This window comes from Salvelinus alpinus, chromosome 7 (genome assembly GCF_045679555.1).
Source record: "Salvelinus alpinus chromosome 7, SLU_Salpinus.1, whole genome shotgun sequence".
NCBI lineage: Eukaryota > Metazoa > Chordata > Actinopteri > Salmoniformes > Salmonidae > Salvelinus > Salvelinus alpinus.
Genome location: NC_092092.1, coordinates 9867746 through 9891636, shown reverse-complemented (window position 1 = coordinate 9891636; position 23891 = coordinate 9867746). Strand labels below are relative to the sequence as shown.

Below are 23891 nucleotides of genomic sequence, written 5' to 3'. Positions count from 1 at the left end.
GTATATCCACAGCTATAAACTGGCTGAAATCAGTTGATGATTAAGTGATAAGGCCTGAGAAGCCGGTGTTTGGAGGATATATTGGCACGTGTGTTGTTAGGCCTGTGCTAATATATCCTCCAAACACCGGCTTCGAGGGCATTATCACTTCTATACAATGGATTACCAACATATTCAAATAATGATTGACATATTTTCATAAAAAATGTTATTTTGGTGAATTTATTAATACTATTTCATCCTTCCACAATATATAATCCAGACACAAATCTAGGGTAGCTACCCAAGCCGGCTGGTTGTTTGTTCTATCGGTTCGGTTGCTATAGACGCAACCCAGTCGTTCAGTCTTTTTGTTCTGTATCTGTGGAAGTAATTCGTTCCAAATGTTCCATTGCCATACTGGCTGGCAACGTTCTTATCCCTTGCTTGCTAGCTAGCCAACTACAACTAACTTACAGTCACCTCAAAAAGTGCAGACAGAATAACAACAAAGTAGGTGCATTTGCATTTGTTTAAGCTGTTTTCTAGTGACATTTCTTTGGATACATCCATAACAAATAGCTAATGAGGCGCGATTTTGCCTGTCATAGAAAATGTGCTCACTCATCAGGACAATTTTGTTCAGAGGAGTTAGCCAACAACACAGCTAACACAATCACTTCAAACTGAAGCTGCAAAGACTGCAAACTTGTGGCACTTCATTTCGTTTGACCTTTTTTCAATTGACAATTCTTTGTATATTTCCATAAAAATGATGCCAGCTGATTCATGATTTAGACTAGCTGAGAAACGCTGCCTGCCTGTCTGTCTCGTTCCGACACGTTCATTACTATGGGACAGCTGGAGATCTCATTTGAATACTGAAACAATGTTGCAAATGTCGGAGAGACAGACAGCAATGTTTAAACAAATCTCTGCTGTTGAAAACGAAATGTTAGTCTAAAAGAAATATGAGATATTGTCTAAATGCTTTTTATAATGGAGATCAAGTTTATAAATTGCCTGGCTGGGCTGATGAGACAGTGGATTGCGCAGTCAGATGGAACAGAGTAAATAGGCATTTTAACACCATTGATTTAACCATTGGTAACTTGTGTAATATACACCGGCTGGAATGTGGTTTAACCAATCAGCATTCAGGATTAGACCCAGCCGTTTTATTATAGGACTTAAACAAGTTGTATATGCAACAACAACTGATATTGTGTCATATAAAAAAAAAAAAATATATATATATATATATATACATATTTTAGAGGCTATTTATACAGTATACAACCTCCATAAACTGTATTTATAATTAGGCTTACATGACAATATTTTGACAATAATTCTATTACACAATTTCTGATATATCACATGCATTAAAATCAGGATAATGCCTCTACTGCTATTCATTCCAATTAGACTGGTTTGGATTTCTCCCTGACCAATATGGCTGCAATTTCCTTCCCAACCTGGATCTTAAACGGTTTGTGACATAGCCTTTCTAGTAATTTAATAGGATCTCTATGCTTTGAATTCACATAAATAGCCTAGCTATAAACCCCTTTTCCATAAAAAAAAAAATATTTACATGCTAGAACTGATACACATAAGAAATAATGGCGACAAACGCACTGGAAAAGCGTTTAAATCGACTTTAGGCGCACTAGAGCGCATTAGATAAATTCCTTGGTAGAGGTGGTTTTAGCTAACATATAGAATTGTTTTAAGATGGTCATTCTACGGATCATTTAGCTATTTGACTTTGAATATGAGGACCCCTCATATATATACACTATCGTTCAAAAGTTTGGAGCCACTTAGAAATGTCCTTGTTTTTTGAAAGAAAAGCAATTTTTTTGTCCATTAAAATAACATCAAATTGATCAGAAATACAGTGTAGACATTGTTAAAGTTGTAAATGGCTATTGTAGCTAGAAACGGCTGATGTTTTATGAAATATCTACGTAGGCGTACAGAGGCCCATTATCATCAACCATCACTCCTGTGTTCCAATGGGACGTTGTGTTAGCTAATCCAAGTTTATCCTTTTAAAAGGCTAATTAATCATTAGAAAACCCTTTTGCAATTATGTTAGCACAGCTGAAAACTTGTCCTGATTAAAGAAGCAATAAAACGGGCCTTCTTTAGACTAGTTGAGTATCTGGAGCATCAGCATTTGTGGGTTCGATTACAGGCTCAAAATGGCCAGAAACAAAGATCTTTCTTCTGAAACTCGTCAGTCTATTCTTGTTCTGAGAAATGAAGGCTATTCCATGCGAGAAATTGCCAAGAAACGTACAACGCTGTGTACTACTCCCTTCACAGAACAGCGCAAACTGGCTCTAACCAGAATAGAAAGAGGAGTGGGAGGCCCCGGTGCACAACTGAGCAAGAGGACAAGAACATTAGAGTGTCTAGTTTGAGAAACAGACACCTCACAATTCCTCAACTGGCAGCTTTATTAAATAGTACCCGCAAAACACAAGTCTCAACGTCAACGGTGAAGAGGCGACTCTGGGATGCTGGTCTTCAAGCCACGTACAAGGTTGTGTGTGTATATATATATGTGTGTGTTTATTATTTGATAAAATATTGATTTTACTGCTATAAACACATTGCATAACACATTCATCAATTGCAAAACAGACAGTCAAAAAATAAATCATAAGAGGCAAGTTTTCAAGTGTCAGGTAGCAGAGCTCTACACTGGAGTCATTGCAAATCAAATTGTGCCACTTGTACCCTACCTTGAGCTGCCGCAAACAGATATTTAAATAGCCTATAACTTCAATTTAGGCTATTGCTATTGTAGCCTTGTGTTATCATGCAATTAATGACCATGTTTAAATTAAATTGGAAGCAATTGTGGTCATGGTCACAGCTCTATCGCAATTGCCGATCAGAATACATTAGATTGATGGTAACAGTAGTCATATTAGGCTACATGTAAACAAAAACAAAACACTGGCTGTTGTTGACAAACAAATTCAGTTCATATCCATGGCATATTAATAACATTTGATTGAAATTACGACCCCGTCCTTAGTAGCCAATTCCAGCATTAGCCTAGGTTCAACAGGCGATTGGGCAACACGAGCACTCTTAGCTCTAAATCGCATCGCTATTCACAACACTATTCATGATGAATAAATGAGTCTGTCAATTTGAACTAAGCAAGATGCTAAAGCGTTCAGCTTACATTTGACCTACATCTTGCTACTGTAGGCTATCTGAAATGAGATGTAGGACCTATCAAGGGCTAGGCTACTTGTTCTAAACAAAAGCAAACCATGGCAAAGTTTAATTACAATCATAAACCCAGATTTTAGTCAGCAGCCCAGGTCTATTGAAAAGTCAATCACGCAAATAGGCCTAGCTATTTGCATTATCCATTCTACGATTTGTAGTCTTAACATCTGGCTCATAATACGGCACAAACGCAAGAAGATAACATTAAGCCAGTTTTTTTTAACGTTTGTCCACATGTTTCTTGCACAGAGATTTCGAGATCCTCTGTCCAACTTTCATCACCCTAACTCTGTCAGATTTATCTATAGTTATGCACATGCGCAAACGGGATTTATTTACAATCAAAGATAGCATTGGTGGAAAAGGATCAGGGCCCGGTTCCCGATAGCGATGGAATTTAGGCATAAAATGGTTTAGGGAAACCGGGCACTGGAGAGTTCAATATATGCAAATTATATTTTCTCTTGCGACATACGCAAATTCCTTTAATGTTACATTGGCTCGCAATAATTATTATTTTGACGGAAAACTGAATTTTGCGTTTTACATCGACATTCCTTCCTAATTCGCTCAATAACGTTATGGAAAAAGGATATGACAGTGTCTCTAGAATCTATATATGTGACAAGTAATAGCCTAGGCCAGAGCCACGTATTTAGAAATAAATACATGTATGGCTCTGGGGTAGGTAACGACTTTTGTTCAAAGGGAAATTTAAAGGCAGTCCATTGGCTGTCGGATAAACTCAACGACAGCGTTTTCCTAAAGGAGATTACTGATTGGTCTTGTCACCTGTCAGACTAGAACCCTTCACCATCAACTTCAGATCAACTTAAAAAACAAAGCCCCGTTGATTTGAGCACACAAGGAAGAGTACTTTTGTGGGTGTGTCTGACTACGTGCACTCCACAAATAGTTACTAGATCGCAACATAGTTTCGAGGAGGACCTTACCAGAGACGCAAGTGAAATAATACGTTCTGTTTTGACAGAAAGTAAACTGTGAGAGCGACCGGTCGTTCGAAGTTAGTCCGTCAGTTTCATTTCTGAGATTGTTTGTTGTCCACTTTTACTTTCTTTGTTGTGAAGCTTTTGGACGTTATCTGTGAGAATATTTGATCAGCGGTAACATTATGTCAAACCTCCGGCCTAGATGTTGTATTTTAGGAAAGGGTTCGAATGGCTACGGCTTCCATCTGCACGGTGAGAAAGGGAAGACCGGACAGTTTATCCGACTGGTAGAACCAGACTCTCCTGCCGCCACCGCCGGTCTCTTCGCTGGGGACCGACTGACGTTCGTTAACGGGGACAGCGTGGAGGGCGAGAGCCACCAGCAGGTCGTTGCCCGGATACGAGCCACCGTGGGCAGCCTCGAGCTGATCGTGGTAGACGCTGAGACCGCGGAGGTACTGAAGAAGCACAACTTGGAGTGCCGTAAAGAGTATGTCACGGAGGGCATCCCGTTACCGGGCAGCAAGTCGGGCCATGGGGATGCAGCGGAGAGCGAGGCGACTGCTACATCGGAAGAGAACGGAAACTTCTCCCAACAGAGGCTAAGTGTGAGCGCCAAGGTAAAAGGGATTTCCGAAGTTTCCTATCTAGATTCATTTCGCAGATATTACATTTTATGTAGGCAATTTGCATACGCCTAGTCATATGATGTATTGGAGAGCTAACCAGGGTCAACCACTGTCTGTCAACACATTTGAACAACAATATACAGTACCAGTCAAAGGTTTGGACACACCTACTCATTCAAGGGTTTTTCTTTATTTTGACTATTTTCTACATTGTCAAAGTTCTTAATCTTTCGGATTGACTGACCTTCATGTCTTAAAGTAATGATTGCCTGTTGTTTATCTTTGCTTATTTTAGCTGTTCTTGCCATAATATGGACTCTGTCTTTGACCAAATAGGGCTATCTTCTGTATAGTACCCCTACCTTGTCACAACTGATTGGTTCAAACTCATTAAGAAGGAAAGAAATTCCACAAATAAAATTAACAAGGCACACCTGTTAATTTAAATGCCTTTCCTGGTTACTACCTCACGAAGCTGGTTGAGAGAATGCCAAGAGCCTGCAAAGCTGTCAAGGCAAAGGGTGGCTACTTTGAAGAATCTCATATTTTGATTTGTGTAACACTTTTTTGTTTACTACATGATTCCATATGTGTTAGTTCATAGTTGTGATGTTTTCACTATTACATTTCGATGTAGAAAGTAGTAAAAAATGAAGAAAAACCATTGAATGAGTAGGTGTGTCCAAACCTTTGACTGGTACTGTATATGTAGGCTACATCCTACCCTAAACTGCATATGTCATGTTCTAGACATTTGCTGAGACTTGCTTTTGTCTTTTATTTTATTTTATTGTACGTCTGTATTGTGTATAGAAGCATTAAACAGACACTCATGCCTACAGGGCAGTTATTCTGTTAACCCCTTTATGCTTGTGGAAATTGGCCTATGGATAGGGACAAATTGGAATGTTTAACATAATAAATATAAAAAGCATATGCATGATCATGGTAGCAATTGAAAGCGAACACTTTGGATTGGGGAAATTATCAGACCAAATGTTCACCTGACATGACTGAATTCAAACATGACACTGTTGATTTCATGTGCATTTTACATTGACTGTACTTTTCACAGCATTTGTCCATGACGAAAAACTGAAAATACTCTGGATACATTCAGTTACATAATAAGAATATTCTTGGAAAGTTTGGTTTAGGTGCAAAATAAGAAACAATCATTACAAGAGTTTGAGCGTGAGGTCTAACTGGTGTCTCCAAGTGGACACACACCTCTCCAGACTGGGCACAGTTCATACGGAATTTAAATGTACTTTTATGGCTCAAGGAAAGAGCCTTCAACTATAAGGTGCTTTTTTGATCTCTCCTAGCTTTGCTGTTGAGGAACTGAAGCAAACACATTTGTGGTTGTTTGTTTGGAACACAGCCCTGCATCCCCACCTTTACACATATACTGTTGTTGTTTAGGCAATCCAGAAACGTTCCATGATAAATAACCACCTGGGTCAGGTGGGCATCATTTTGAAAGCTTATTATATTGCCAACATGACTTGCTAAGTTATAAAATCCAATCATAGTGTTAGGCTTTCAATATGGAAATATGAAGTGCACATTTAGACACAGGTTTGTTGTTGTTTGACATCAAGGCGGTATTTATTATAATCCTCAACATCTCGTCTTTCAGAACACATAGATTCCTCTCGATTTACAGCATTCCCCTTTCTCATGCCCCGTACACATCGTGACATATTTCATTGCGGTCTATGTCATCTTCACGGAGTCTTGCACCGCTACTGAGCGGACAAGTGTAGTGTTTTTAACGCAAGATGGAGGTGAACCTGTCTCGTCAGAGATCGCATTTATTTTGGCAGATCGCAAAATATGACCTTTTCATTAAAGACCGGAGAATATTGTTTCCGGTAATAGATAATAAAACATGTTTTGTTTAGTTACTTTTAACTCTACTTGTTACGCTAACTTTATAGCTAGTCAAGCTAGCTTGCAGAACAGCTACATTAGCTAGCTAAAGGCTAGGCTAGGTTGAAGATACCACTGTAACTAGCAACCTCCACCATAATAATAATAATATAATCAAAAACAAATGTCATTACCATCACAATAGATTTAAACGGGAGGCAACAGTCATATAATATAATTGGCTTAACTGCCAATGTGTATTATTTAACATTACTATTAAAATAGTATTCACTTATAGGAATAGGTAATTGTTTTCAAGTTGCTAGCTATCCCATAAAGCCATCACAGAAACCAGAGAAGATGAAAATATTTGGTTTTGGTCACTACCTGTTCTTCAACAGACTTTGTCTGTACTGAAGACTACGCAAAGTGTGGGAAAATTCCAAGTGTGCAGTGTCTGACTCTGACAACTGAGCCTTCAACCGCAAGGGGGCAGTGCGATTCTGCTCCGTTGTGGACATCCCCATTGAAATGAATGACATCCGGCATAACGTAATGTGAACGAGGCCCCCCACACCAAACGCGATCACGACATGCAGGTTAAAATATCGAAACAAACTCTGAACCAATGACATTAATTTGGGGACAGGTCGAAAAGCATTAAACATGTATGGTAATTTTGCTAGTTAGCTTGCACTTGCTAGCTAACGTTAATTTGTCCTATTTAGCTAGCTTGCTGTTGCTAGCTAATTTGTCCTGGGATATAAACATTGAGTTGTTATTTTACCTGAAATGCACAAGGATCTCTACTCCGACAATTAATCCACACATATAAAACGGGCAACCGAATCGTTTCTAGTCATCTCTCCTCCTTCCAGGCTTTTTCATCGTTTTAAATTATATGGTGATCGCATCTAAACTTTAATATATTACCACGACTACCGGCAAAACAGTTCGTCTTTCTATCACCCACGTGGGTATAACCAATGAGGAGATGGCACGTGGGTACCTGCTTATATAAACCAATGAGGAGATGGCACGTGGGTACCTGCTTCTATAAACCAATGAGGAGATGGGAGATGCAGGACTTGCAGCGCGATCTGCCTCAGAAATAGGAACGACATCTATTTTAGCCCTTGGTTTCACAGACGCTCGTTGGCGCGCGCAAGCAGTGTGGGTGCAATAATTTAATAACATGGATTTCTAAATTTATTTTGCGACGCACGCGACGTGTCCGGTCTGGTCAGCATGTTAGACAACAAAACCAATTTGTAAAAGTAGCTCAATTAGCGGGAGGGATGGGGCCATCTTTTTGTTGCCGTGGTACACACGTTTAGAACAGCTGTCAGTTGAATCCCATACAGCACTGTAAAGTGAAGAGCCTGAGCTCTGACGTCATATATATATATATATATATACACACAACTAACTGTGTGTTACTGTACAGCCACTGAGTTCCAATTTAGGCACTTATCAGTTACCAAATCTGCGTTGGTCAAAAGTTGGGGCGGCAGGGTAGCCTAGTGGTTAGAGCGTTGGACTAGTAACCGAAAGGTTGCAAGTTCAAATCCCCGAGCTGACAAGGTACAAATCTGACGTTCTGCCCCTGAACCCACTGTTCCTAGGCCATCATTGAAAATAAGAATTTGTTCTTAACTGACTTGCCTAGTTAAATAAAGGTAAAATATAGGGAATGATAGGGGCAGTGAGTACAGTAAAGGGCTACAGAGAGAACTGAACAGACCACATAACCATCATGTCCTATCGAGCTTGAGACGCCTGTCTGCTTATTGTCTCAACAAGGAAATAAGGGCCACATTCATAAAGCTCATCTAGGATCAGGTCCTCCATGTCATCTTATTCATCTTATTAACGTTAGCTAGCAAGTGCAAGCTAACTAGCAAAATTACCATACATGTTTAATGCTTTTCGACCTGTCCCCTATCGAGCTTGAGACGCCTGTCTGCTTATTGTCTCAACATAGGAAATAAGGGCCACATTCATAAAGCTCATCTAGGATCAGGTCCTCCATGTCATCTTATTCAATATAATATAAAAAGCGTTTTAAATTATCCCAGATCAGTACTAGTACTCTGAGATGCTTTCTGAATATGAGCACAAAATGTCTACATTTGTAAGCCAGAGAGCTGGTTTTCACAAGGTCGGAATATCAGGTATTACTCATTTAATCAGAAAAAAACATTTATCTGAGAAACATACAACATACAGACTCCCTTACATCCCTCTGTAACACACCTCACCAGCCTCATACTGCTGGTTATGAAATACTTTTTCATGTGGTATTTCATCCGTGGGTGTGTAGGGGTTGGTCAGTTCGGGAAAACATGTGCAACGTCTTCATGTAACTTTGTTAGACAGTGCAAGGTCTGCCCTCTGATATATTGCGCAACAGCAACACAAATGGAAAATAAAAAATTCCGATCTCTCTCTGCCTCACCTTGATGTGTAGCTAGTGTTTCCCCTGAATTATAGGTTACGTACCAATTGACACACTAGTCATGTAGGGAAACGTGTGGCAATTTGTGACGAACACGAAAGGTCTCCTAAATAGTAGGTCTCAACGAGGGCCTTGAGTGTTTCCTTATCACATGATCTGAACAGGACAAACTCTCTCCGTCCTTTCTCGCTCTCTCCCTGCACCTATCCGGTGTATGTGACGATACAAAATTGTATTATTACTCATTCACTCATTCGGCTTCTTTAGGGAAGGAGTATTTCCTCGTCTGGTCACCATGATTGGTCTTTCTGTTTATCGTCTCCGGTCAGATTCTGTCTTTGGTCAGATTCTGTTCCTACCTTAAGAGACTGAGTGGAAAGTGAAACGGTGGTATGTGGGAGTAGTGCACTATGGAGGGAATACAGTGCCATTTGGGATGTAGCTCATGTCTCCCACCACTAATGCACTGCTACCCTTCACTAATCTTCTGGGTTCAAGTGACGGGGGCCACAGAAAGGTCTCGTCTCTCTCACGGTGCTGCCTGCTAGTGACGGGGGCCACAGAAAGGCCTCGTCTCTCTCACGGTGCTGCCTGCTAGTGACGGGGGCCACAGAAAGGTCTTGTCTCTCAAGGTGCTGCCTGCTAGTGACGGGGGCCACAGAAAGGTCTTGTCTCTCTCAAGGTGCTGCCTGCTAGTGACGGGGGCCACAAAGGTCTTGTCTCTCAAGGTGCTGCCTGCTAGTGACGGGGGCCACAGAAAGGTCTTGTCTCTCTCAAGGTGCTGCCTGCTAGTGACGGGGGCCACAGAAAGGCCTCGTCTCTCTCAAGGTGCTGCCTGCTAGTGACGGGGGCCACAGAAAGGCCTCGTCTCTCTCAAGGTGCTGCCTGCTAGTGACGGGGGCCACAAAGGCCTCGTCTCTCTCAAGGTGCTGCCTGCTAGCCTCCTGCATTTCTCCTTGATGGGACACTTGGCAGGACCTGGCTGATACTGGTCTAATATGGGTTACGTCCCAAATGGCACCCTATTGTCTACATGGTGCGCTGCTGATTACCCAGGTGTATAGGGAATATGGTGTCATTTGGGAATCAGCCATGGACTGAGAGGCAGGACTTGGCTGGTACTGGTTTGTGTCCAGTAGGGAGAAAGTGCTTTTTGAAATGAGGAGGTATTGCCTTCTGAACTTTTTGCTACGGTTGGGTGTGCCCTACTGAACACAACCATTGTCTAATATGGACTGAGAGCCAGGAAGAGACGGCTCCTCCTGGACTCTCAAGACTTGGCAAGCCCTCAAAGAGCTGCATATAGTCTGGGTAGGCATTTTATTAATTGTTCAGGGGTCTTATAGCTTGAGGGTAGAAGCTGTTAATGAGCTTTTTGGACCTAGACTTGGCGCTCCGGTACCGCTTACTGTGCGGTAGCAGGGAGAACAGTCTATGACTAGGGTAGCTGGAGTCTTTGACCATTTTTTTTGGAACTTCCTTGGACACTGCTTGGTATAGAGGTCCTGGATGGCAGGAAGCTTGGTCCCAGTGATGTACTGGGCCGTACACACTACCCTCTGTAGTGCCTTATGGTCGGATGCCGAGCAGTTACCATACCAGGTAGTGATGCAACTGGTCAGAATGGTCTCTGATGCAGCTGTAGAACTTTTGATGATCTGGGGACCCATGCCAAATCTTTTCAGTCTCTTGATGGGGAATAGGCGTTGTCGTGCCCTCTTCAGGACTGTTTTGGTGTGTTTGGACCATGATAGTTTGTTGGTGATGTGGACATGAAGGAAATGGAAGCTCTCGACCTGCTTCACTACAGCCCCGTCGATGTGAATGGGGGAGTGTTCGGCCCTCCTTTTCCTGTAGTCCACGATCAGCTTCTTTGTCTTGCTCACGTTGAGGGAGAGGTTGTTGTCCTGGCACCACACTGCCAGGTCTCTGACCTCCTCCCTATAGGCTGTCTCATCGTTGTCGGTGATCAGGCCTACCACTGTTGTTGTCAGCAAACTTAATGATGGTGTTGGAGTCGTGCTTGGACACGCACAGAGACTGAGTGTGTTTATTAATGGTGTCAAGTTGACCACATGGAAATTATGACCAGTAACACCTTGGAGGACCGTCTCCATCTCTCGGTTTCCCTGGAGACCCAAGCGGAGAAGAATGAGGCATTTTCTGTGGTGTGTTTGTCTGGGGAGAAAAGGAGAAAGAGACGGACTGGGCCAGAGAGGAAAGAGAAGAGGACTCTCACGCCTCTCTAAGGAGGCTGAGCCTGAAATACCTTACCCCTTTCTCACCACAAACAGTCATAATGATCTTGTGTGTGTGTGTGTGTGTGTGTGTGTGTGTGTGTGTGAGCCTGAGGGATTAAACAGCGTTTAGCCTTTTGAAAGGAAAAACCCTCAAAGACCGGCACTCATTAGTTCTAGTAAGATGAAGTAAGGCCCTGGAAGGCAGACTGTTACACTCAGAGTAGGGTGTCTAACCACTCTGACCAGAATGGGTGAAAACACGCTTTGGTGATTACATTCATGTTATAAAATACATTTTACCAAGACAAATATGATTGTTATGTTGTGGAGTCTTTCTGGTAACATATTATTAACTTTATATCTAAAAAGTCTGATTTTGTAACCTAATACATCCGATAATAAGCATAGAGCTCTGATTACATGGTTCTCATCTTCAACGTTGTTTCCGCTGGTCGTAAAAGGCTAAATGAACATGACACAAGCTGAATTAAGTGTAAAAATATGAAAACACTACATGTTTCAATCGATATCCATCTTACCTCTAATGTTTTATGTCCTCCGGATTCGAGGAGAAAGATGACTAGTTTAACAGGAAAGTGAGCCTGTCAGGTAGCTAGTAGCCTTAATTCTTACATAGAATCCAACCTAATTGATGTGATGCAATTTTAGTTTATTTTTTAGGTCCACTTTCTTTCCCCCTCTGGCCTCCATTGATTTAGTCACACTAATTCTGGCCATCCTACAAGTGGTAAAAACTCCAATAACCTTTGAACGGATTATGATAGAGACATGAGGTTTGGCCATTGGTTTTCCTTAAAGGATTATCTATACAGGATTATTCATTTCGAGGATTATTATTATACCCATTGGTCAAAAGACAAGTTTTTGATTGGACACCCTACTCAGATAGCTGTTAAGATGGATTGACCCTGGAAGGCAGAATGTTACACTCAGAGAGCTGTTAAGATGACAGTTAGGCTGTTTCACTGTCATCACTTTCTCCCCTTCCTCTTTCTTTGGCCAATAACATGGCCTTATGTACTAAAATCACGAAGCGATTTACATGTCTTCAACCTCACCCTGACCTTTAACCATTACCCAGTAGCAGTAGGCAATCTCTGGCTACTCTTTTACAGGTATTTACTAGTTATTTTTTCCCTGAAATGTCTTGGTGTCCTTCCTTCATCCTGAGTATACTGCCTCCTCCCAGTGTACGTCACAAATGCCACCCTATTCCCTACATAGTGCTCTACTTTTGACCAGAGCCCTCAAAAGTAGTGCACTTGGCTATATAGGAAATCGGGTTCCATTTGAGACAGCCCCAGTCTGTACTGGAGGACCTTAGTCTCTACCTCAGTCTGATGTCTAACTATCTATATAACCTCAGTCTGATGTCTAACTATCTATATAACCTCAGTCTGATGTCTAACTATCTATATAACCTCAGTCTGATGTCTGACTATCTATATAACCTCAGTCTGATGTCTGACTATCTATATAACCTCAGTCTGATGTCTAACTATCTATATAACCTCAGTCTGATGTCTAACTATCTATATAACCTCAGTCTGATGTCTAACTATCTATATAACCTCAGTCTGATGTCTAACTATCTATATAACCTCAGTCTGATGTCTAACTATCTATATAACCTCAGTCTGATGTCTAACTATCTATATAACCTCCACCTCAGTCTGATGTCTAACTATCTATATAACCTCAGTCTGATGTCTAACTATCTATATAACCTCAGTCTGATGTCTAACTATCTATATAACCTCAGTCTGATGTCTGACTATCTATATAACCTCAGTCTGATGTCTAACTATCTATATAACCTCAGTCTGATGTCTAACTATCTATATAACCTCAGTCTGATGTCTAACTATCTATATAACCTCAGTCTGATGTCTAACTATCTATATAACCTCAGTCTGATGTCTAACTATCTATATAACCTCCACCTCAGTCTGATGTCTAACTATCTATATAACCTCCACCTCAGTCTGATGTCTAACTATCTATATAACCTCCACCTCAGTCTGATGTCTAACTATCTATATAACCTCAGTCTGATGTCTAACTATCTATATAACCTCAGTCTGATGTCTAACTATCTATATAACCTCCACCTCAGTCTGATGTCTGACTATCTATATAACCTCAGTCTGATGTCTAACTATCTATATAACCTCCACCTCAGTCTGATGTCTGACTATCTATATAACCTCAGTCTGATGTCTAACTATCTATATAACCTCCACCTCAGTCTGATGTCTGACTATCTATATAACCTCAGTCTGATGTCTAACTATCTATATAACCTCAGTCTGATGTCTAACTATCTATATAACCTCAGTCTGATGTCTAACTATCTATATAACCTCAGTCTGATGTCTAACTATCTATATAACCTCCACCTCAGTCTGATGTCTAAATATCTATATAACCTCCACCTCAGTCTGATGTCTGACTATCTATATAACCTCAGTCTGATGTCTAACTATCTATATAACCTCAGTCTGATGTCTAACTATCTATATAACCTCCACCTCAGTCTGATGTCTAACTATCTATATAACCTCAGTCTGATGTCTGACTATCTATATAACCTCAGTCTGATGTCTAACTATCTATATAACCTCCACCTCAGTCTGATGTCTAACTATCTATATAACCTCCACCTCAGTCTGATGTCTAACTATCTATATAACCTCAGTCTGATGTCTAACTATCTATATAACCTCAGTCTGATGTCTAACTATCTATATAACCTCAGTCTGATGTCTAACTATCTATATAACCTCAGTCTGATGTCTAACTATCTATATAACCTCCACCTCAGTCTGATGTCTAACTATCTATATAACCTCCACCTCAGTCTGATGTCTGACTATCTATATAACCTCAGTCTGATGTCTAACTATCTATATAACCTCAGTCTGATGTCTAACTATCTATATAACCTCAGTCTGATGTCTAACTATCTATATAACCTCAGTCTGATGTCTAACTATCTATATAACCTCAGTCTGATGTCTAACTATCTATATAACCTCAGTCTGATGTCTAACTATCTATATAACCTCAGTCTGATGTCTAACTATCTATATAACCTCAGTCTGATGTCTAACTATCTATATAACCTCAGTCTGATGTCTAACTATCTATATAACCTCAGTCTGATGTCTAACTATCTATATAACCTCAGTCTGATGTCTAACTATCTATATAACCTCAGTCTGATGTCTAACTATCTATATAACCTCAGTCTGATGTCTAACTATCTATATAACCTCAGTCTGATGTCTAACTATCTATATAACCTCAGTCTGATGTCTAACTATCTATATAACCTCAGTCTGATGTCTAACTATCTATATAACCTCAGTCTGATGTCTAACTATCTATATAACCTCAGTCTGATGTCTAACTATCTATATAACCTCAGTCTGATGTCTAACTATCTATATAACCTCAGTCTGATGTCTAACTATCTATATAACCTCAGTCTGATGTCTAACTATCTATATAACCTCAGTCTGATGTCTAACTATCTATATAACCTCAGTCTGATGTCTAACTATCTATATAACCTCAGTCTGATGTCTAACTATCTATATAACCTCAGTCTGATGTCTAACTATCTATATAACCTCAGTCTGATGTCTAACTATCTATATAACCTCAGTCTGATGTCTAACTATCTATATAACCTCAGTCTGATGTCTAACTATCTATATAACCTCAGTCTGATGTCTAACTATCTATATAACCTCAGTCTGATGTCTAACTATCTATATAACCTCAGTCTGATGTCTAACTATCTATATAACCTTCAGTCTGATGTCTAACTATCTATATAACCTCAGTCTGATGTCTAACTATCTATATAACCTCAGTCTGATGTCTAACTATCTATATAACCTCAGTCTGATGTCTAACTATCTATATAACCTCAGTCTGATGTCTAACTATCTATATAACTTCAGTCTGATGTCTGACTATCTATATAACCTCAGTCTGATGTCTGACTATCTATATAACCTCAGTCTGATGTCTGACTATCTATATAACCTCAGTCTGATGTCTGACTATCTATATAACTTCAGTCTGATGTCTGACTATCTATATAACCTCAGTCTGATGTCTGACTATCTATATAACCTCAGTCTGATGTCTAACTATCTATATAACCTCAGTCTGATGTCTAACTATCTATATAACCTCAGTCTGATGTCTAACTATCTATATAACCTCAGTCTGATGTCTGACTATCTATATAACCTCAGTCTGATGTCTGACTATCTATATAACCTCAGTCTGATGTCTGACTGATGTCCTTCTAACCCCCCCCCCCCTTAAAAGAGTTAGATGCACTATTGTAAAGTGGTTGTTCCACTGGATATCATAAGGTGAATGCACCAATTTGTAAGTCGCTCTGGATAAGAGCGTCTGCTAAATGACTTAAATGTGAAATGTAAATGTGACTATCTATATAACCTCAGTCTGATGTCTAAATATCTATATAACCTCAGTCTGATGTCTAACTATCTATATAACCTCAGTCTGATGTCTGACTATCTATATAACCTCAGTCTGATGTCTAACTATCTATATAACCTCAGTCTGATGTCTGACTATCTATATAACCTCAGTCTGATGTCTAACTATCTATATAACCTCTACCTCAGTCTGATGTCTAACTATCTATATAACCTCAGTCTGATGTCTGACTATCTATATAACCTCAGTCTGATGTCTAACTATCTATATAACCTCAGTCTGATGTCTGACTATCTATATAACCTCAGTCTGATGTCTAACTATCTATATAACCTCAGTCTGATGTCTAACTATCTATATAACCTCAGTCTGATGTCTAACTATCTATATAACCTCAGTCTGATGTCTAACTATCTATATAACCTCAGTCTGATGTCTAACTATCTATATAACCTCAGTCTGATGTCTAACTATCTATATAACCTCAGTCTGATGTCTGACTATCTATATAACCTCAGTCTGATGTCTAACTATCTATATAACCTCAGTCTGATGTCTGACTATCTATATAACCTCAGTCTGATGTCTAACTATCTATATAACCTCAGTCTGATGTCTAACTATCTATATAACCTCAGTCTGATGTCTGACTATCTATATAACCTCAGTCTGATGTCTAACTATCTATATAACCTCAGTCTGATGTCTAACTATCTATATAACCTCAGTCTGATGTCTAACTATCTATATAACCTCAGTCTGATGTCTGACTATCTATATAACCTCAGTCTGATGTCTGACTATCTATATAACCTCAGTCTGATGTCTAACTATCTATATAACCTCAGTCTGATGTCTAACTATCTATATAACCTCAGTCTGATGTCTAACTATCTATATAACCTCAGTCTGATGTCTAACTATCTATATAACCTCAGTCTGATGTCTAACTATCTATATAACCTCAGTCTGATGTCTAACTATCTATATAACCTCAGTCTGATGTCTAACTATCTATATAACCTCAGTCTGATGTCTAACTATCTATATAACCTCAGTCTGATGTCTAACTATCTATATAACCTCAGTCTGATGTCTAACTATCTATATAACCTCAGTCTGATGTCTAACTATCTATATAACCTCAGTCTGATGTCTAACTATCTATATAACCTCAGTCTGATGTCTAACTATCTATATAACCTCAGTCTGATGTCTGACTATCTATATAACCTCAGTCTGATGTCTGACTATCTATATAACCTCAGTCTGATGTCTAACTATCTATATAACCTCAGTCTGATGTCTGACTATCTATATAACCTCAGTCTGATGTCTGACTATCTATATAACCTCAGTCTGATGTCTGACTATCTATATAACCTCAGTCTGATGTCTGACTATCTATATAACCTCAGTCTGATGTCTGACTATCTATATAACCTCAGTCTGATGTCTGACTATCTATATAACCTCAGTCTGATGTCTAACTATCTATATAACCTCAGTCTGATGTCTAACTATCTATATAACCTCAGTCTGATGTCTAACTATCTATATAACCTCAGTCTGATGTCTAACTATCTATATAACCTCAGTCTGATGTCTAACTATCTATATAACCTCAGTCTGATGTCTAACTATCTATATAACCTCAGTCTGATGTCTAACTATCTATATAACCTCAGTCTGATGTCTGACTATCTATATAACCTCAGTCTGATGTCTGACTATCTATATAACCTCAGTCTGATGTCTAACTATCTATATAACCTCAGTCTGATGTCTAACTATCTATATAACCTCAGTCTGATGTCTAACTATCTATATAACCTCAGTCTGATGTCTGACTATCTATATAACCTCAGTCTGATGTCTGACTATCTATATAACCTCAGTCTGATGTCTGACTATCTATATAACCTCAGTCTGATGTCTGACTATCTATATAACCTCAGTCTGATGTCTGACTATCTATATAACCTCAGTCTGATGTCTGACTATCTATATAACCTCAGTCTGATGTCTAACTATCTATATAACCTCAGTCTGATGTCTAACTATCTATATAACCTCAGTCTGATGTCTAACTATCTATATAACCTCAGTCTGATGTCTAACTATCTATATAACCTCAGTCTGATGTCTAACTATCTATATAACCTCAGTCTGATGTCTGACTATCTATATAACCTCAGTCTGATGTCTAACTATCTATATAACCTCCACCTCAGTCTGATGTCTAACTATCTATATAACCTCCACCTCAGTCTGATGTCTAACTATCTATATAACCTCCACCTCAGTCTGATGTCTGACTATCTATATAACCTCCACCTCAGTCTGATGTCTAACTATCTATATAACCTCAGTCTGATGTCTGACTATCTATATAACCTCAGTCTGATGTCTGACTATCTATATAACCTCAGTCTGATGTCTAACTATCTATATAACCTCAGTCTGATGTCTGACTATCTATATAACCTCCACCTCAGTCTGATGTCTAACTATCTATATAACCTCAGTCTGATGTCTGACTATCTATATAACCTCCACCTCAGTCTGATGTCTAACTATCTATATAACCTCAGTCTGATGTCTAACTATCTATATAACCTCCACCTCAGTCTGTCTATAATATAACCTCCACCTCAGTCTGTCTATAATATAACCTCCACCTCAGTCTGTCTATAATATAACCTCCACCTCAGTCTGATGTCTAACTATCTATATAACCTCCACCTCAGTCTGTCTATAATATAACCTCCACCTCAGTCTGATGTCTAACTATCTATATAACCTCCACCTCAGTCTGTCTATAATATAACCTCCACCTCAGTCTGTCTATAATATAACCTCCACCTCAGTCTGATGTCTAACTATCTATATAACCTCCACCTCAGTCTGTCTATAATATAACCTCCACCTCAGTCTGTCTATAATATAACCTCCACCTCAGTCTGATGTCTAACTATCTATATAACCTCCACCTCAGTCTGTCTATAATATAACCTCCACCTCAGTCTGTCTATAATATAACTATATAACCTTGGTGTTAGTTTTAGGCAGCGTCCCAAATTGTACCCTATTACAGTACGTATTTAGTGCACTACTTTTGACCAGGGCCTATCAAGCTCTGGTCAAAAGTAGTACTCTATGGGTATAGCCCTGTTCAATGTGAGATTTCAAAACGGCTCTCATCACATAATCGTGGGTGTCATCATTTGTAATCGACTGTTCTTCTCCATTGATCTGGGTGTAGTGCCATTTGAGTTGCCCTTATCCTTATGTAACTACACTTTTTATAACTGCAGTTATAGCAGTTACAGCATTGTTACAACATTGTATTAAAGACAGCTTTGGCGACGACTAAGTATTTTAAAAACCCTTTGGGCTGGATGTATCAATGTGTTCATTTAAGCAATAATGCACCTCGGGTTTGTGGTATATGGGCAATATACCACGGCTAAGGGCTGTTCTTACACACAACACGGAGTGCCTGGATACAGCCCTTAGCCGTGGTATATTGGCCATATATCACAAACCCCCGAGGTGCCTTATTGCTATTATAAACTGGTTAGCAACGTAATTAGAGCAGTAAAAATAAATGTTTTGTCATACCCGCGGTATACAGTCTCATATAACACGTCATTGGTATATGGAAGGGCCATAGAGTTAGCCAATCAGCATTCAGGGCTCGAACCACCCAGTTTATAAACATGCATAATCTATGAGCAGAATTACTGTCTTACCTCAATTGGCCATGAAATCCTTAGTTTGAAAGCAACTGTTTTTCTTGAAGCTGTGCCACCCCCCCCCCCCCCCCCCCCTACATTTTTACCCACGTGGACCAGTCCCCTTGCAATTTGTGTTCAACCAATGAGCTTCAGGCCCTCACCATTTGAGTGACAGCTAGCAAGAGGCAGGCAGAGGGAGAGCAGGGGGGGTGACGTAGTGCACATATTATAGTATGTGACGTAGTACACAGTTTTCAGGGACCATTTTTGGCCCGTGAGGGCTACATTCAGAACTACTGGCTAAAAGTATACAAGGGTACGGGAGAATCTCTGTCAAATGCATTTCCATAATAGCACAAGGAGTCTTAGTGGTAGCCATGGATTTCAATGTGTTGCAGTGAAGTTGAACTTGATTCAGACCCCCGCTTTCCCCACCTCCTCTTAGTCCTGTCTTGTCTTCTATTGCCAAGGCGACACAGATTTGCCACACTGTCTAACCTGTTACCATGGAGATCCTGATTTGGGTCACCATAACTAGTACTCACAAGCCCTTGGGTGATCTTGATATCATCTCACAGAGCTCTTTGCTGCTCTGGGTTGTTTCCTCAGTGACACACACACATACACACACACACACACACACGCTTGGCTGACTGCCAACATAGTTTGTGAAGATCAATACCTTATGGCTCAAAGTAGGGCTGGGTGATATGGCAAATCAATTATCAGGATATCTATAGATTTTTTTCATTCGATAACGATAGTTATCACGATATTAATCAAATAATGTTTAAAAGGTTCATATCTGCTTCAGACTCAAGAATGCCTAATGCCTGAACAAACCGTAGCCTAGTGGTTAGAGCGCTGGGCCAGTAACCAGCAGGTAGCCTAGTGGTTAGAGCGCTGGGCCAGTAACCAGCAGGTAGCCTAGTGGTTAGAGCGCTGGGCCAGTAACCAGCAGGTGGCCTAGTGGTTAGAGCGCTGGGCCAGTAACCAGCAGGTGGCCTAGTGGTTAGAGCGCTGGGCCAGTAACCAGCAGTTGGCCTAGTGGTTAGAGCGCTGGGCCGGTAACCAGCAGGTGGCCTAGTGGTTAGAGCGCTGGGCCGGTAACCAGCAGGTGGCCTAGTGGTTAGAGCGCTGGGCCGGTAACCAGCAGGTAGCCTAGTGGTTAGAGCGCTGGGCCAGTAACCAGCAGGTAGCCTAGTGGTTAGAGCGCTGGGCCAGTAACCAGCAGGTAGCCTAGTGGTTAGAGCGCTGGGCCGGTAACCAGCAGGTAGCCTAGTGGTTAGAGCGCTGGGCCGGTAACCAGCAGGTAGCCTAGTGGTTAGAGCGCTGGGCCGGTAACCAGCAGGTGGCCTAGTGGTTAGAGCGCTGGGCCGGTAACCAGCAGGTGGCCTAGTGGTTAGAGCGCTGGGCCGGTAACCAGCAGGTAGCCTAGTGGTTAGAGCGCTGGGCCGGTAACCAGCAGGTAGCCTAGTGGTTAGAGCGCTGGGCCGGTAACCAGCAGGTAGCCTAGTGGTTAGAGCGCTGGGCCGGTAACCAGCAGGTAGCCTAGTGGTTAGAGCGCTGGGCCGGTAACCAGCAGGTAGCCTAGTGGTTAGAGCGCTGGGCCGGTAACCAGCAGGTAGCCTAGTGGTTAGAGCGCTGGGCCGGTAACCAGCAGGTAGCCTAGTGGTTAGAGCGCTGGGCCGGTAACCAGCAGGTAGCCTAGTGGTTAGAGCGCTGGGCCGGTAACCAGCAGGTAGCCTAGTGGTTAGAGCGCTGGGCCGGTAACCAGCAGGTAGCCTAGTGGTTAGAGCGCTGGGCCGGTAACCAGCAGGTGGCCTAGTGGTTAGAGCGCTGGGCCGGTAACCAGCAGGTGGCCTAGTGGTTAGAGCGCTGGGCCGGTAACCAGCAGGTAGCCTAGTGGTTAGAGCGCTGGGCCGGTAACCAGCAGGTGGCCTAGTGGTTAGAGCGCTGGGCCGGTAACCAGCAGATAGCCTAGTGGTTAGAGCGTTGGGCCAGTAACCAGCAGGTTACCACTTCCAAATTACTGAAACAGTTTAATCATTTTCATGAATATTTCTTCATTGGAAGCTGCTCCTTCTCCATGGCTCACTGCCACTGTTTCCGCCTACATCACTCATTTCGTGGTTAATAGTGGCTTCTCCATCACTCGAGGTGCTACGTGGTTTTTAGTGGGCGTCTACCTCTCCACGTGCATATTGTCACTTCTCCGCACATTCCTGCAGCGTCAGAGGTGAAATGGACTGCTGTACCTAATTATTCTATATCGACATTATCGAAAATGAATCTAAATGTTTTTATATCGTTATTGAGGGAAGTAATTACCTCTAATTAATTATTGATTTATCGCCCTAGCTCAAAGCTTTCCTCCCAGGCTGTTGTGTTACTCATATAAACCTCAAATCATGTGAGTTATATTACTCATTGATTTGTGTAATGGTGTGTTTTGTTATTAAACTTTGAGGCCCCCCATTTAAGACCCTTCTGTTAACCCAGGCTGTCTGACTGGTTCTCCCTCTACTAGAGAAAGAGAGTGAATACAGCAGTTTAATACATCCGTTTAATGGTGAGGAGGCTGTGAGGTCTTCAACAGCCAGAAAAAACCCCTGTGAACAAACCTGGAAAAAGGACTTCTGATGACAGGGATGAGAACTGCATCCGGCTACTACATGTAATTATGAGAGTGGGGCCTTGTGTGTGTGAGTAAGTGAATTGATTCTCTGTTATGAGCGATGCTTTGTCTCTGAGCTTCAGGCTCTGTATGCTCCTCCTTTGTAATCGTTCAGAACTAACACAGCTAAGTTGAGCTTCTACACTGTGTGTGTGTGTGTGTGTGTCAAGAGGCCTGTGGTTTGCTGGCATAGCTGTGCAGAGATTCCAGACCCAGTAGAGAGCACAGTAGGTTAGGCCATGGTGTAAGTCTTACCATGATGCTTGCTAGAGATGCTTTGGTCCATAGGGGATGCCTTACCTTTGTATCGGACTGTCCAGACTACCGTTTGAGTGGTCAATCTTCGTTATATTCTCTACAGGTTGGAAGCAAACTCAGAACCCTGTATAAAGACAATTAGTACCTGAAGAGCCATGTAGCTTCCGGTATCTGAGGTTTATGGTGGTGCTGTATCATCAGTCTGAGGAAACCACGTCCTGTGTGTTGCCATGGCGCCAGACCAGACAGCACTGTCACCGTTGACGACAGTACCAAACTAGAACAACCAGAACAGGAAAGAAAAGATGTGAGACAGCCAGTGTTTCTTCTGCTGGTTGGTAGACGGAGGAGATGGAAGTCATTTATATTGTCAGAGAACACAACTCTCTGACTGTGTGGGTAAGCAGATCAGAAATGAGTCACGACAAAGGAAGATTGTTCATGGTTCTAAACAGAAACCTTAAAGGAAGATAAAGTTCATGGCAGTTCATATTATTGTGTCTATCATATAGTAAAACATGTCTATTGAGTTCTTTCATGAAAGCCTGTTTCTCTGGTAAACTTCAGACTTGGTTTCAGAGAGAGACAGAGAGGGAGACTGATGTGATGTGAAGCCATGGTAATGTTGTGGTCATGTAGCTCAGCCATGGGGTGTTCTTGTTTGCCGCATTATGTTGTAACTTTTGACCAGAGCAGAGGTGAAAGGCCCTTTTATAACCAACAGCACTGCTCTGTTCACATTCAATCAACCATTATCCCATGCCCCACACCTGTCTCCTATCTAAAAGGATAGAGACACACACATACACCCAGTCCTCCACACCTGCCACAGCCATCTGTTTGTCCGCCCGTCAGATGCGTTGATGCTGACTCACTATTCATGTTCAAACACAGGCCCAATCTTTGCTCTATAATGAGATGTTATCAGCTGCTGTCAGATAAGATGTTTTTGGATGACCGACTGCTGTGTCTAGTTCCTGTGTTCATCCAGTGTTGCAATATTGTTGGTGAAGCTAGGATCTTCCTTTGGGTGACCCCCAAATGGCACCCTGTTACCTACAGTGCCCTAGTTAAAAGTAGTGCACTATATAGGGAATAGGATGCCATTTGGGATGAAAGCTGTGTCTTAACTTGACCCTGTAACTAGTCTACTGCTATCAGCCCATCTCTCTTCAGCCGGTCCTGTGTTGACAGGTCTGATTGAATTTGCTGCGCTAGCTGTTTCTCCAGTTAGTTGATGATTATCTCTGGGTGGCTGTGCAGCTCTAAGTTCAAGGGTTTCACACAAACTCTTACCTGGTAAAAATAAGGGTGAAATATA

At 41.2% G+C, this 23891-nt stretch overlaps 1 protein-coding gene across 1 annotated transcript in view; it reads left to right on the top strand.

The window, feature by feature from the left end:
- The first annotated feature begins 4075 nt into the window (after positions 1-4075).
- The window catches only part of LOC139580401 (Na(+)/H(+) exchange regulatory cofactor NHE-RF1-like), a 38089-nt gene continuing 18273 nt past the window's right edge, over positions 4076-23891 (top strand). Inside the window, exon 1 of the mRNA XM_071409034.1 lies at positions 4076-4807. Within this exon, the coding sequence (XP_071265135.1) occupies positions 4370-4807 (438 nt within the window). The 5' untranslated portion in view covers positions 4076-4369. The remainder of the gene's footprint in view (positions 4808-23891) is intronic.